The sequence below is a fragment of the Lates calcarifer genome, linkage group LG9 (genome assembly GCF_001640805.2).
Source record: "Lates calcarifer isolate ASB-BC8 linkage group LG9, TLL_Latcal_v3, whole genome shotgun sequence".
Taxonomy (NCBI): Eukaryota; Metazoa; Chordata; class Actinopteri; family Centropomidae; genus Lates; species Lates calcarifer.
In genome coordinates, this window is record NC_066841.1 from 14,676,353 (window position 1) to 14,693,283 (window position 16,931).

At 39.0% G+C, this 16,931-nt stretch overlaps 2 protein-coding genes across 2 annotated transcripts in view; both read left to right on the forward strand.

Annotated features, from left to right (window-relative positions):
- itga1 (integrin, alpha 1) overlaps positions 1-2,629 on the forward strand; it is a 46,916-nt gene extending 44,287 nt beyond the window's left edge. The window contains 1 exon segment of the mRNA XM_018662373.2: positions 240-2,629. Coding sequence (XP_018517889.1) covers positions 240-296 — 57 coding nt within the window. The 3' untranslated portion in view covers positions 297-2,629.
- A 1,086-nt stretch (positions 2,630-3,715) lies between these two features.
- On the forward strand, positions 3,716-11,823 carry LOC108874114 (E3 ubiquitin-protein ligase KCMF1-like). The gene is given in 8 exon segments (XM_018662523.2): positions 3,716-3,928; positions 5,726-5,893; positions 6,129-6,268; positions 8,246-8,347; positions 8,460-8,643; positions 9,039-9,333; positions 10,184-10,403; positions 10,405-11,823. Coding segments are annotated over 8 exon segments (1,170 nt in total). The 5' UTR covers positions 3,716-3,912; the 3' UTR covers positions 10,450-11,823.
- The last annotated feature ends 5,108 nt before the right edge of the window (positions 11,824-16,931 follow it).

The following is a 16,931-nucleotide window of genomic DNA, read 5'->3' on the forward strand; positions in this document are numbered from 1 at the left end:
AATTGATAAATATTAAGCTATAACCACAAGATGGTTATCTTAGCTTATCTTAGCTTAACATAAAGAGCAAAGACAGGGGGAAACAGTCAACAAGATTTCTGTCTCTGCCCCCGGCCTAGAAATAGTCCCACACATACTCTTGGAGACTAGCCTTAAGCTAAAAGAGATACCAGAAAATTGAACTACTATTGAATTACTTCAAGTGAATAGTTTTGTAACTGAGTTTTCTGCTCCTCCAGTTGGGCTTCTTCAAGAGAAAATCCAGGGACTACACAAAGGAGGAAATAATGGACTGAAGTATCCAGACAGCAAGCAGCTCTGAGAGTGACTGCTTCCAGAGCCATCAGGTCCCACAAAGTGACAAACAGACTTTTATATAGACAGTTGGACAGTCGGAAGAGAAGCCATAAGACCCACAAACACCTCAGTGCTACAACACAGTGACTACCTGGAAAACACAAGTACCGTTCACTGTTTCCTATGAAAATCTGGGTTCAGTAATGTTCACAAATACTTCCAGACTCTTGTTCTTTGATGCTTTAAGCACTTCAGATGGTCTCACATACAGAGAGCGCTCAAACAGACAGTTTCTTGTAATTGTGTAGCATCTTTGGCACGTACTGTATGCATCAGAGAAAAAAAACAACCACCATCTGAGTGTCCATGCAAAACAATTGCTAAGAGTTATTTGCAAACATTATTTGTTCTTGGACAGCTTCTCTCCTGCAGACACAGAATCAATGTAAAGTCAGGTCAGGCAGTTCAGGAAGAGGAGCCAGAGAGGCGGTGGAGGAAGACATCACTTAACAGGCACCTTTTGGCAAAGTAGTGAATATCTACTTTATATACAGCAGTTTTGCAAAACCGTCAGAGCTACCACAGCTGCACTCCAGTTTCAGAGGAAAAAAGTACTCAGGTTTTTCAGTATAAAGATCCAAAGTGGCCTAAGTCACCTCGCTTACTTTTCTATATCATTACAGCAACAATGTCCAGTCTGTTTGCTTCTGAGATAATATGTGAACTCTGTATGTGTTGGGGCAGCCTGTCTGATAGCTTAGACGCCTGTGTTAAAGCTTATGTGCTTGATTAGTTTTATAAGACACTGTACCTTTTAGTTTTTATAGCATTTAATTCTACATTTTTGTTGAGTTTTAGCAATATGACATGACTTAACATGGCACATTCTTCTTCCTTAATTTCAAAATGACAAAAAAGACACTGACCTGAACATAAACCAAACAAAAGTGCAGCCTGTATGCTTTTATTTTTTATACTTCAAACTTAGTTAACCAGTTTAAAAACCCCAAAAAATCTTGTCCCATCTCTGATGTTAAATGTTTCACCTTGGTTATTGAGGGATGCAGAAAGCTGCACCCTCAAAATCCAAACCTTTGATTGTACTGTAAATATAAGTAAGTGCTCAAAAATGTAAAGCTTTAAAATGTACATATTGTGTTTGCTTTAATTCATGTAATTTAAGAGATGTTAGCCACAAGCCTTGTCTTTTTTGTGTGTGATCAGAGAACATGATTTTGCTCAGGTGCTACAAGTATCATGAATGACAACATTAACATTAGACACATAGGAAAACTATCTGGCCTGTCTTACAATTTCAAATAATATGATGCAAATATGTAAATATTGTTATATTTTGATGAGAAAATGAAAATATAATTATTCTGTACTGAAAATACACATGAAGATGAGGGTTTGTATCCACTCTTTTGGTTTTAAGCTTAGTGAATGACTGTGTTTTGAATGAAGAGACTTTAACGTGATTGAAATGAGATACGACAGTAGCAAACTTTGAGTTCAAACTATTTCCTGTTTGTAAAATGTTCCTCCATTATAGAAATATACATGTATGTGTCACTGTTCACCAGCAGTTTTCTCTGTTATCATATGGGATTCACTGGTAAATGGTTTGTGTTGTAGACAAGCTACAACATATACACAAAGCATTAGTATACTGTTGGCCCCTTGTCACCCCACATAGGGTACACAGTACCTTACAAAGTTATTCATTCAGGTCCTCTGTCTTGGTTTTTGTCTCTAGGAGTTGCACAGCTACACAGTATGTTAAAAGAGATTATATTGTATGTCGGGGAGACTGAGTCTCTGCTCTTTTTTGACTTTTTGTCCTCATTGTCATACAATAAAGCTGAGGGAAGATGGCAAGAGGAAGAGCTTTTGAATATTTAAATGCTCCTCAGCGCTCATTCTCCACTGTTGACATGAAGCACATGGAATAAATTGTATATACAGAATGTGTAACTGTTAGTCCTTTTACGATTGTATGGCTACATCAGGCTTATGCACGAGGGTGGAGTCATGAGTCTCTCTTTGTCCACTTGCATAAGAAGAAGCAGTCAGAGATTCTTTTCTCAGATCTTATCCTCTGTTAACTTGCACAACAGTGCAATGACAATAAAGAATTGAATTGAAGTGAACTTCTGAGAAAGAGTCAAGATGAGAGTAAGGCACAAAGTGAGAGTTGTGAGCTCCACCCCAGCCTTCTACACTGCTGTGAAGTCTTCATTGTAATGCACTGGTTTGTCAGACTGTACGCGTCCTCATCAGCACAGAAATGAAATGAATCCTATGTACAAAAATAAAGACTTTTTACGAAGTTCTTGATCATCAGTTCTTTTGCTTTTGTTTTTATATAATAGGTAATATGTTCTACAGAAAAGACTAAGTATTATCATTAATTATCAGTTAAGGAAAATGGGTAACTTTAAGTGTATTTAGTATTTAAAAGCAGTAAACAACAATTTAATAAATAGTATAGTATATAACACGCTGTAATGTAGGGGTAAGTAGCTATTAGGCCACGTTTATTGTGGTCATTTAGTGTTTATTTATGTACACTGTTTGTCAGCAATTATAATACAATTATTTTCTCATATAGATATAATATTTCACATTTTTGCCACTGTGTTGTACTGTATTGTCACTCATTATTTGTTTAAACACCAAGAAACAAGTGTCCAGAGGATGAGTTACAGTTGTTGAGAAATACAATAATAAACATTTAAATATGCTTAGTGATTCATAAACCATTTATTAAATGTTTAGATCCTGCAATAAGTAAAGGCTTGATTTTGTTTTTTGTTTTTGCATTTTGAAATTACAATATTAATGAAATTATAGAAATTATAGTTGTTGGGCATCATGCTGATGCAACTTTCTGATCATTTGCAGTTTGCCTTACAGTATGGACATTATTTTGTCCTCCCATTTTATATAGATGGAGGTCAGCTAAATAACAGAAACATCTCTCAGTATAATGCAGTAGTTAAACAGCACCACAAATAACATCCTTCTACATCCTACATCCATTATCATACCATTGAATCAACATCTTCCCAAAATAATTATAAAATAACCTGGATGATGGTTAGAGTAGAGTAGATTAGAGTAGTTTTAGCTAGGTGTGTTTAATAGATTGCTAACTGAGTGTAAGCCTATAATGGGGGTCAATAGGAGGACCGACTACACATTTTTGCCCATGTCTGTAATATATTAATTTTTTTGTTTAGTTACGTAAAGAGTCTAATACCTTGTCCCACCAATAGTGACTGATTGTGATTTTCCCGTTGATTACATCCCATCGCCAAGGGCGAGATTCCTGCGAGGCAAAAATAAGGGTATGAAAGTCCCATGTACTGACTGTACGAGTACTGTCGTGTAATGTAGCAGAGCGCCGCCTGGTGTTCACCCACGACATTTAGCGATAAGTGACACTCTGGGAGGGGAAGCAGAACAAACTGTAAGCTGCTGGGGGATCCATCTTGCTCGAAAAAGAAACGAGGGTGAAGCATTTTCCAGTTTAGCATCTCAGAAACTGTATCGGTGTCCCCGTTGAGCGCGCTGGGGAGCCCGAGGAGGGGCTGTGTCGCTGCTTGTAGAATGTCCCGACATGAGGGTGAGTTGATAAACGGGGTCCACGGCGGCTGGGTTGGAGCTACATTACCTGAGTAGCTAGCTCCTCTGCTAGCTTTGCTAAGTGCTTATTCAAGTCAGAGGGGGGGTTGTTGGGCTTTTCGCGGCTTGTTTTCAGGCTCGTCCCAACATACATGTATTTTCTGTCAGCAGCTCTGGTGTACATGTGCGTATCATGTCTCCTAATTTCAGGCAAACAGTTACAATGATACGGCAACACAGCGGAGCTTAGCAGTTAGCCGTTGCTAGGTGCTGCGTTACCTTACGTTAGCTGGGCTAGCGAGCAGGCTAACGTATGCTAACATAAGGAGTCGTTAATGTTGCTTATACTGGCGCTTATAACCTCTCACCACGATATAACCTAATGTAGCTATCAATGTATTTTGCCGACATTTGCGCTAATTTAAGAGCCCGTAGCTCTAACGCTAAATGCCCCGTCTGCTCACATAAACCTGCTGTTGTTAGCGAATGCACTGTCATCAAGAAGAAGGCAGAAAGTCTGAGGCCTCTCACCATAAACCAAGCAATAAGTTAGCTAGGTGGCAGGCTACTAGCCAGCTAGGGTTGAGTTACGGCATGTTTAACTACAAACCAGATGGCTCTTTTCGGTCACCACATAATGGTAGCTGTAGCAGGAGGTTATCCTGTTTTTATATCCCCATAAGTTGCTGTCTTGCACTATAATGCAAACATGGCCACAATTCGGTCATTTAGCCCCAGAAAGACCAAGGGGAGTGTTTAGTAACTTGCTTGTATGAAGTAGGACAGTAAATGTACTTGTTAGCCTATTTAGGTGATTGTCCGAAGAGGCCAGGGTAGTTTTTCCTTGTTTCATTGTATAAATGAATGGGTTGTATGTTCAGCTGAGGAAGGCACGCTGTTTTTATGTCACACAGGTGATACTGAGACCTTTGTAAAACCTACTGTAGTGCGACCAAGCCTTTAATCAACATGTCGAGCTGATAGCTGCATATTGCCAAATAATTTGTTTGTTCAGGTCTGGGGTTGGTCATTAAATGCTACCTTTGTGGAGTCTTTAATCTATATATTTTGAAGCTATTTGTTGCAAGAGGTCAAATTAGTCAGAGGAAATTCCCCCAGTACTTGCTTAGGCACTATCCAGAGTTTGCCAAATAAGGCGTTTTCCCTTTAAAAGAAATGTCAGTGAGGCAGGAGTTGGAATATTGTGTATAATGATAACCACAATGTCTCATAGAAAATGATTGTTTGTACCTGCATAGCGGTAAACCAGTGTTTGAAAAGTTATTCACTGTGATTATGTAGTAAAGAGTGAACAAGCAGAGAGATGAAATAATTTTTAACATGATGATGGGTAAAAATTAAGAAAGTATTTTGAGAATATAGGAGTAGATGCCACGTTCAGAGCTTAAGTTGACACTTTACCTTCGCTTTCTCTCAACAAGTTGGTTCATGTAGATCTAAATAAATACAAATAACAATAGGCTACCTGACATTGTGTGACTGTGCTATAAATAAGTAACCAAAGCTCAAAGTTGCAATGAAAACAGCTTTCAGTTGTTTCATTCGTTTGTGTCATGCCTCTTAGTTGCTTGTGAAGTTCACTGGAATGCCAGAGTTCTTCATTGCTGGCACTTGTGGGTTGGTGCCACTCCAAAACACATGCTCATGTAAGTGAGACTGGCCTACCGATAGAGATCGCTTTCTCACTGCCAGTCTTGCAAATGCAGTTATAAGGAATTTGTAGCTTTATTGTCATGTCCGCCTGTTTGACTTTACATTCTTCTTTTCTCTCCTGCAGGTGTGAGCTGTGATGCATGTTTAAAAGGGAACTTCAGAGGAAGACGGTTCAAGTGTTTAATTTGCTACGACTACGACCTGTGCGCATCGTGCTACGAGAGCGGAGCCACGACAACGAGACACACCACAGAGCACCCCATGCAGTGTATATTAACCAGGGTAGACTATGGTAAGGACCTGGCTTACAGCCCAGACAGAAGCTTGTGTGGCTTACTGATCATACACAAATTAATCATGCCTGTTTTGTAGCCTGCTGTGTGATTACAAATCATCCAACACAACTGCAGTTATGATTAATGCCATTTATTGGGTGCAATTTTGTACTGTGATATTTTATTGGTATTAATCATTAAATTATTGATTGATAAACAGTAATAGGTGCTGTGTTTACTGTCCTCTTGCAGACTTGTATTATGGAGGAGACACTTTTTCAGTAGAGCAACCGCAGTCATTCACGTGTCCTTATTGTGGCAAAATGGGCTTCACAGAGACGTCCCTACAGGAACATGTCACCTCAGAGCATGCAGAGACTTCAACAGAGGTGGTGAGTATACTGCACACATTAAGGGATCAGGGCATGCATTTACACATTTTAGTCTTATGTAATGGTCATTAACAATGTCTCCGTAATGTTCACAATACTTTTAAATGTTGTCTTTGTTGCTGTAAGCAGCTCCAGCAGCCTAGTTTACTTTTGCAATCCACTGGCATACTGTATATTGAAGTCATTAGATGGAGGGATGTTTTTTTTTTTTTTAACTCTTTCACTGTCTGCATCACTTTAGTTCAGTCTGTTTAGCACTGCACTCCAGTCAGCTAAAATGACTTACCCGAATGTATGCACAGAGGGCATTGATGGATTACTTGTTGCCAGAGAATGATTTTATGAGCGTTGTCCACTGCTGAGTAAAATTAGCAAAGCAAGGCAAAGGGTGAGGCTGCTGCTGACGGTGCTGACACCTTCCCGGGAGGCTAGCAGGTCTATTGAACAGCTACTGATGTAAAAAGGGACCCTTCTAGCCTGTAGGTAGAGTCAGCTAGTGAGACCAAGTTGCTACACTGCAGATCACGTGAAAAGACCAAAACTAACAATATTCCATTGCAGTACAACTTCCTACTCCTGTCATTTCTACTCAGAATGTAAATCTGCTCACAAATATATAATTTCACTTCATAAAAGAGATGGCGGATGGCGTCTGTGGTATTGAGTCAAAATAACCTACAGTGCCCATGTTCACGGTAATACAGGAACATGCTATCCAGTTCAATAGTGTGGCTCATTAATGCGTTTTCAATAGTTTTGGGCAACAGTAAGAGGAATTAAGTATAATGGGTTTTGACTACACAGACATTACTTGTTAACAGGGTTGATTGTTGGTTTTAGTCTATTTGTGGGCTGCATAACCAACAGAGACAAGGCAGTGGTTAAAGAGGAAGTGTTTCTATAACCTTTTGATGATTTGTATATAGCAGTTAAGGAACAGGATATCATTTGCTGGGGTGCTGCATTGAGAATGATGCATTGATTTTCTATAGATACTGGTGTTCATGTGCTGTGATACAGGCCTGGTGAGCGTGAGAATGTGGTACCTTGCAATTGCTTTACTGGACTCATTTGTGTTGAAATGTGTTGTTCTGTTTAAATAAAGTGATCTGATGATCTAGAATGCAATGTGTACAGACATCACACATTAGAGCACAGTGGTGCTGCATTTACACTTTTCAGTGTGCTTTATTTAGGGGTACAGCTAGCTATTGTTTTCACTCTTGATTCGGCTGGATGTTTTGGTGATTAGTAATTTTGTCTATAGGATATCAGAAAATAGTGAAAATTTCACCTTATTTTTCTACAACACACTGTGATATGATCAGATTGTTTTATTTGACAACAGACCAAAACCTATACATGACGAAGAAAAGCATCAAAGAAGCTGGAACCAGGGAAAAGTTTTTTTCCCTAAAACACAACATTTAACCAATTATTGCAATTGCTGTTGATTAATTTTCTGCCACTTAACTAACTGATACAGGGATCACATGTTGTGGCACTGATTGGTTTTCATTTGACTAACCCTTGATGGGATTTTCTTTGGATGCTGTCAAATTACAGAGATTATCATCACCATTAAATTGAGCAAGTTTACCAGACCTCTGTGGCCCTCTCCTCATCCCTTTGAGGTTACTAGCATCAAACCTGACGGTTAACGGTTAGCAACATTATGGATAATGGAGGGGCTAGGTTTTGACAAGGAAGAATAATGGAATAAAAAAGACAGTTTCTTTAGTTCTGCCTCATCAATTTTGATTTAATCGTTCACGGTGAGTCTCTTAAACAGAGGAGTACTTATTTAACTGCCTTCATTGACTGTTGTGTAAACAGGTACTAGTCCAAACCTATGGTTAGTTGATAAAATAGTTGTTCAGGGTAAAAAAATAGCAATTTTGTTTCATGACCAGATTTTGTTCAGGGAAAGAATGTGCAATCAAAAACCCCTCACCCACTCTCTCACTCTCACTTCAGATCTGTCCAATATGTGCTGCCTTGCCAGGAGGGGATCCCAACCACGTCACAGATGACTTTACAGCTCACCTCACACTCGAACACAGAGCACCAAGAGATTTAATATCCTTTCTGTGTCTCCACACACTAATGTCCACATAAAGATATGTTTTTTAAAAAAATCACCATACATAGTGTCACATTACTGCATTCACCCTTAACAGTCCCTGTTTACGATGAGTCCAGCAGTGTTCGACATGTACGCAGGATGTTCCACCCTGGACGAGGACTGGGCGGTCCCAGAGCACGACGCACAAATATGCACTTTACTAGCGGCTCCACAGGAGGACTTTCATCCTCCTCATCACAGAGCTCCACTTATACCCCCAGTAACAGAGAAGCAATGGACCCAATTGCAGGTGAGAATGAGAAGTATACTAATATACTCTTCACATAGGTGGACTGTGTAAATCCATTTCCAGTCTAGAGGTGAACAGTCTTTCACAGAGTCTTTGGGTGGATTTGTATCTTTATATCTTTTAAAATAATCTCTCTTTTGTAATCTCTAGTCTTTTCTTACCTCATCTTGAAGAAAAGATATAAACTGACACTGTAATGGCTGATCTGAGTCCCAGCTGTTTTTTGTTGAATCATGTAGGCCATGTTGTACTATCATATCTGAAGAAATCCCTGCATTCCTCTCATCCTCACTGTTTCTTTATATCTTCTTACAGGTATCTACAGTGTTGTCTTTTGAAATCATGACTTATTTAGAAACAGTCAACAGTGCAGCCTGTTTTTGCGTCTCCCACAGAGTTGTTGTCTCAGCTGTCAGGTGTGCGGCGTGCGGCAGGGGGGCAAATAAACTCGTCAGGGCCTTCAGCCTCCCAGCTCCAGCAGCTCCAGATGCAACTGCAGTTGGAGCGGCAGCAGGCTCAGGCAGCACGGCAGCAAGTTGAAACGGGCCGCCACGCGACACGACGCAGCAACAACCCGGGCAACACTGGCACCACCATCCCACCACCCAGCACAGCAACTGCCAACACTGCCACTGTGGGTGAAAGCAATCCCTCGTCCTCGTCCCACAGCTCCCAGTTTCTATTAGCACGGTAAGTGTGGCCAGTCACTGATTTTAGATTTCAGTGTGTTGTTTCTATAAGCTAACATGCTATCGAAGAAACCTCAGATTAATTCTGCCTGCAACGTGGCAGGGTTTATACTAGGGTTTGACCACATCAAGGATCAGCTCAGTTTTGGTTTTGGTCTTTTCATGAGATTCATGAGAAAAATAAGAATCTCACCAGACGTGTCCTTTTAAATATGTAAAATACAAGTTACAGAGCTAAAGCCAATTTGAGAGCTTGGAAGAAATTTATAGTTCTCATAACCACTAACTGACTTTTGTAATTAACTGTAAATGCTGTCATCATTGAATGGTGCAAATTTAACTGACATTTTCTCATTTATCACTATCAAAGTAATCAGATTCATGATTGAATTCAATCATCTTTATACAACACAAGAATGCTTAACAAAATTACAGATGTAGTCCCTTTATGCTGCTCACAAAAAACAAAAGTGAAATGAATGAATAAATGACCATGTCATAAAAATTAAACTATTTTAGTGGTGAAGTGTGGAGGATGAAGTCAGCTGCACTGTGGTGGTGATTTTAGGAAACAAAAGTTAAGTGAAAAACATGTATTTCCTTTCTTTTCTCTGTTTGCCAGCTTACAGTCTACTCCCACCAACTGTTGATCAGCAGTATAGCATGAAACTCTCAGCAAGAATACATATCAAGTTAAAACTGTGCTTCAAAAACGTAAACAGGATGGCTTATTACAGGAAATTGATCAGCTTGTTCCTTGTCTGTTGTTCCCTTTCTACTTTGCACAAAAACATTGTAACACGTAGTGGATCACCAGAATGTGTTAAAAGGAATGTTACCCATTTCCTCAGGTTGAATGAACCTAAGATGTCTGAAGCAGAGCGGCAGTTCCTGGAAGGAGAGCGTGCAGACCGCAGCCTGTTTGTCCAGGAGCTGCTCCTGTCCACGCTGATGCATGAGGAGAGCTCTTCCTCCGACGAGGACGAGCGCCGAGACTTCGCCGACTTCGGAGCCATGGGCTGCGTGGATATCATGCCTTTAGATGTGGCGTTGGAGAACCTCCAGCTTAGGAGAGAGCAGCTCCACGGGGAAGGAGCCTCCGCCGCCTCCTCTTTGATGTCCGAGCATCAAGCAGACTGTGTCCTCTCTGCTGCAACTGTCAGTGATGGGCAGCAAACAGCAGCAGTCCTCCCTGGCCTCGCCCTCCTTTCTCCCTCTATTTTCTGAGTTTGTTTTTGGTGATTGTAATTTCAGGCCTGTCACCATTTTTGTTACATTGTAAACAAAAATAAATGAGAGCAAGTGGGATAAATGTACGAGTGCGCAATAGCAACTGAGTGAGCGAGCGAGAGAAGAGAAATATATAAATATATATATAAAATATATATGAAGTTGATAATCAATCCACATAACTTTTCTTTTCTTTATCAGGTAAATGTTACAGGCAGCTGTGGCAGACCTTTGCTTCCTGTGACATGCAAATGGCTCTCCGTATAAATACTCCACATTCAAAAGTCAAGAGAGCATAGGCTCCTCTGATGAAGCTGCTGTGTGTTTATGACTATTAATAAATAAAAAGTGCTTGGATGGGTTACCATAACTACTGCATGCAGTTATTTGCAGCGTGCATGACTTTTAATGACCTTGTCATTAAAACTTTTTTTTTTAAATATCCCAAAGCTTTCAACTGTTTTTAAATGGTTATTTCAAACATGGTTAAGCATTGAAAATTGAGTAGTTTACAAAACTGACATGCAGAAATTTAACCCTAACAATACCCTGTATGTTGTTAGGTCTTCTTTGAATGAGTACATAAAATGAAGAGAAAACAATTGGATTCTGCGGTAGCTTCTGAAGAAATGCTGCAATATGCGTCTCTCAGCTCCAATTGCCTTTTTCTCTGTGACGACCGTCTGAACATGTTGATGGCTGCAGAGTGACGACTACATGCGTCAGATGAAAACAGACCTTGCCTCTGAAATTTACCTAGATGTTAATATTTAGTGATAAGCTGTTTAGGCACAGTATACTTTATAATTTATAGATAAATACAGATGCCCAACTGGATCCATTTTCGCTTCACACAGTTTTCTGACATTCACTCTGCTTATGTACAGTGTGAGACCACATGCTTTAGATGGCTTGTATGAATTTCTTTGTTGGGTAACAGGAGCTTGAGACTTTCCACACTGCAGTTTTGTTTTTGTTTTTGTTTTTTGTTTTTTGAGAGAAATCTTTCAGATTTTTTTCTGCTAGGGTTAGCACTTTCTATTTATTCATGTTTGTTTTTCTGACTCTTTTGAGCCTTGATCTGAATCATGCCACCTTCATGCCTATACTTTTACCCTCTATGTAAAATACAATGAGATGTATATTGAATTTGTGCGTTACCTTTCATAATGGTTCTAAGACATGGGCAGACTTTTTTTTAAAAATGTAAATTTAGAATACAATAAATATAAACTGCGCACAGCTTTTGATGAAACCAAGAGACCATCACACCTTTTGCACTTTGTGATGTTGTTGTGACTGCACAAATGTTTGTGTTTAGCTGGCATGATTTCATCATAATCTGTTGGTACATATACAGAGTGAGGATTATGTAGCATTTATAAGCAGAATGTAAACATTGAGTAATTTATAACATGAAATGTTTATTAATGTATGTGTCAGCAACTATAACCCGTCCTGTGGGCACCCATAAGTGGCGACTGTTGTACAAGCCAGTATAAAAAGAAGAGACGTTATAATTGTTGACAAATACTGTACATTAGCAAACATTTACAAATGTCCTTATATACATATAAAGTATGTTATAAACGAATGTATGAATGTTCACATAGTGCTTATAAATGCTAAATGGGTGGAGGTGAGGCAGGGAAATCAGAGGGCATAAAATAACATACAACATGTGAAAATGTAGTATGAAAGCACCCACTAAATCAGTACACATTCTGCAGTTGGCATGATCAAAACCAGAAAAGCAAAAACTTAATGTATTGATCAGTTGAGTGGTGTTACTTATCGCCTCACATAACTGAGTGATGGATGAGAAACAGTATATTTACACACTGAGGCTTCCCTCTCAGGGCAGTAGGTGGCCCCTCAATAAGACATGAGATAAATATGTTAAAGGAGACGCCCTTGATGGATCAACCCAGCAACTGTCCCCAGCTATGGACACCCTGCAGGGTGGAGCCCCTCACAGCTTACATTGCAATATGCCAAGGTAGGTTATACAGTATACCATGTAGCTTGCAAAATTCTCAATATGTGAATATGTATAGTATATACATATAACTAAATACAATGTACTGTCTTAGAGAAGTTAAATATCTGTTGCTGGTTTGTCCTTGTGTGTGTGTGTTTGTGTGTGAGGATCTTTAGGGCAGCTGTCCCTGTCACTCCTCAGTAGTTATTGTTAGAAACAAATGGTGCTCATGGGATACCTTTCATGACACATGTTGGGCTGCTGGTTCTTTTTAAAGCAGGCTATAACCTAAAGCAAAACACTTTGAAATGTCAATCACACTTCAGGAGATGATGTGTGACTCCCAGTTTGTCCAAAAGCCTTGAGAAGACGAGCCATTATTTAGGTCAGTAAAGTTACATGGGATTGGGTTTGCTGCCAGAGTGAACAGGTAAGCAGTCATAGAGTTTATCTTAGGACAAAGTGGGGTTACAATCAAAATCCTACCTATGTAAATGTACATTAGCATTATCAGCTAAATGTATGACCCCTTTGACTGACATATTTGCCATTATATTATTATGTAGTTAATACTTAAGCATTATTTTACTGTTGTAGCTGGTCAAGGTACAGGTTGTCATAACTACACAGTTAATGTTGTTATAGTCCAGTGGTTTGAAACCCAGGGAACTGCTGGTTTAATCTTCAACAGTGCAGTGGACCTTTAAAGCTTAATATGTTTTTAATGTGATGATGTAATGATCTTCATCTGTGAAGTAATTAGTAATAAGGTTTTGGTGATACCACAACATTTACTTACAATATGATACAAGGTAATACCATGCCAGTATCACAGATACCAATACTGACACTTTGTAGTGATAAAAAATGGTTTGTATTACTATGTCTAGGAGAAGAGCCATGGGTCATCATTATTATGATTTCAGTGTGTAATTATTAGGACAGTTCTGAACATATTCCGCCAAGTAATTTCCCAGTTTTTTTATGATAAATATCAGAGGTCCAGGCACTGGGTCACTTTGCCCATCCACCTCAACCCTTCTCCCATCCCATTATCCCTTGCAACACCATGGTTCTCTAATAGGGTTTTTTGTTTGTTTGTTTGTTTGATTGATTTTTTTTTTGGCAGTATGCTTGATTACTCAAAACAAGATGTGATATGGGTGTGTTGAGACTTTAGGGATCAACCTGTCCACCCGTACAGGTAACAAAAGTTAGTAGATAAATATTGTAAAAAGTTTACCTGTTTCCCTCTGAAACACAGTGGAGGTAAAATGGAAATTTATTCAAGGACAAGTGTCTCAGGATTCAGACGCCAGAGGGGTGTTGATCTACCTACTTCCCAAAATGTCAGACTACTCCTTTAAGTCGTGTACATACATGTATAAACAGCATGAATGTAGACGTAAAAAATCCTGAGGGCACAGAGCGTATTGTAAGACATACCACCTTTATTAAATGCACAGTATCACAAGGAACATTTCCATTAATTGTGGATAAGCTACTCACATGATGCACAAAGCATTGAATTGATTGATAGAACTGGCTGATTAAAGCAGGATTAAATCTGCCAGAAGAGCACACACACACATACTCACACACACACTCATTAACACACACACTCTTGCATACGGATGCATGTGCAAATGCACACACACCATCTCAGAGACATTACTCACACACAGGAACACATACACACTCTCTTTGTATTCACATAGTAAGTAAAATTTGTTATCTGCACAGGAATGAAAACTGTAATCTTTTTTTCTTTTACCATATATTTACAAAAAAATCATTAATCCCCACATCCCCCCCGCCCCCAGGATAGATTACATTCAAAAAAGGTCCCGACCCTTCTAGATTACATTCAAAATAATATACTATTCATGATGCAAAGTCACAGTTATTCATCTGAAAGAGGATCAAAATAGGCTACAGTCAGTCAGAGGTTGAGCGGTGGGGTTGGCCAGGAGGCGACCTTCGACCTCCTCGCCATCGGCCACGCGTCTGCTTGGACGCCTGTCAGCTAGGGAGAGATCCTGATGTCGAATCAGATCCAGAGTCTATGGGTCCTCCCGCACACAGACAGCATCTCAAACAGCCTCTGTGTAAGCTCCCCATCACAGTGGAGAAGAAAGAGGAGATCATTTTTCTTTTTCTTGTTTTTTTTTCTTTTTTCTTCTTCTTCTTCAGAGAAAAAAAAACATTGTTCAAAGAAAGTCCTCTGCAGATCAAAAGTTGCCAAAAAAGGATTGTATTCTCACTGGTATTATGAACGAGCACAAAGAAATTATACAATGTAGCACAAATAAAATTGTATTTACATATAGTATGTATTGCCAGTGGCCCATAACACGTTGTCTTCAATAGATGTCACACAGTTTTGACATGATACCTGCTTAAAACAGATTATACTATTAAACATAGCCTACTATTCATATAGACAAATATCTGAACTGTACAGAATGGACAGCAAGTTATGTACAGCAGACACATGAATATTATACAGAACTGACAAACGCTGCAATAAAAACGTAGAGGGACACGGAAACTGTTGTTTTCATCAAGGAAGTTACTTGCTTCAGTCATGGCCAGCATAGCAAGGGAGAAATGTTTTTTTGTTTTTTTTTTTCTTTTCTTTTCTTTTTTTGTCATTAAGTGCAGCTGAGGTCGAGGTGGAGAGCGGTCAGTGCTGAGCACAGCTGCACAGGTTGTGCATTTTGAGGGGGTTGAGTAACGCTACAAAGTGCACTTAACATAACATCTCGTCCCAGCAAGGATCCCACCTCTGTATGGAAATACATGATGGTTGTTATGAAGGAGTGATTGCAAAGATTACTTAGATACAGGAGTTTGGATTAGATACTTAAACCACCACACTTTCTTTAATTATTATTTTTTTAATTTTATTTTATTTATTTTTTATTTTTTTGGTTAATCTGAGGAAAACAGAGCTATTGAAGATAATTCGGAAAATAATTACAACAATGCATTTTCAAGCGTTAAGGTCCTCTGCTTTTCAAATGTGCTTCGGTGCTGCCCTGGGGGTTCAGGAGTTGTATCAGTCACCACCCGGCTGACTGGGGCTGCTCAGAGAGATGAAAGCACCCCTGGGACACTTTATAGGCAATCAGACTCTTAATTAATCCTTTTACTGCAGTCTCTTAGTCTATTATGTAGAATTCAAGATTCAAAAGTTCTCTCTTGTAATGGATATGAGTGACAAATAAACAGGTGGTGATTTCAATACATAAGAAAACAAAGCAGTCCTCAATATATTTAACGTACGTCAGTGCACAAAATGCCCTATCAATCCCTCTTAGGAAAAAAAAACAAAAAAACAAAAAACAAAGGTGACACCTCAGGAGCTCATCTTTTCGTCAAACCATAAACACAATCTCATCTACAACACCCACAACATTTGAAAACCTGCCTCTGAAGGTGCATACAAAAACCACATCACTTACAGATATGGGCCACCGAACAACAAGGATTTGCTAAATGGCATTGCTGGTGAGTGAAAAAATAAAACCAAAAAAAAAGAAAGAAAGAAAGAAAAACCTGTGCTCATCTTTTTTTTTCTCCAGATAGGCACAGCTTAACACCGCCGAATACTCATTCTCTGTGCTTTAGGTACATCAAATGAAAAGATTGCAAAGTGAGCAGAGCACTCCAACGACGTTTAAAACACCACTTTTGTAAATACAGATGACCATGTGTAATTAGTGTAAAATATGAACAGATATTTACAGAAAATATGACATATGACAATGATTATTAAAAAAAAACCAAAACAAAATAATGTAAAATACTGTATGCCCTTGTATTTTACAACCTCAACACTGGCTTTACACTAGGACATCCTTCAGTGGACTTAAGTAGGTCTACATAACAGGCATCTATGAGAATCTATATGGGTTTCATACTGTTTTCAAACATGTATGTATAATAGTATACACACATGTTTCAAAGTCAAGCAAGTTTCTGTAGATGGTTCAGATTTAAATCAACAGCTTGATATGAAAACAGAGTCAACATTTATAAATTCTACAAACATTAAAATAGTCTGGGATGTAAATAAGAAAAAGCTTCGGCCATAACTTGATGAGTAATTTGATCTTCTGCCAGAATATGTTGCTCTGTGTGACATTAATGAAAGAAGACAAAGCTCTATCTACAATAAAGTTGTGTCCAAACACTGTCCATTATGGAGAGACACGTTATTTTACCCTTTGTTGATTCGAAGCACATACGCATGTAGATGGAATAACCCAGTAATCAGTGTGTCTGATTATCAGGTTTCATTTGTTTTTATGCCTTTTACATTTATGTTTAGAGCGTTGATGATTTGGATAAAGTGACATTATCCTGCATGTGTTTTGGTTCCC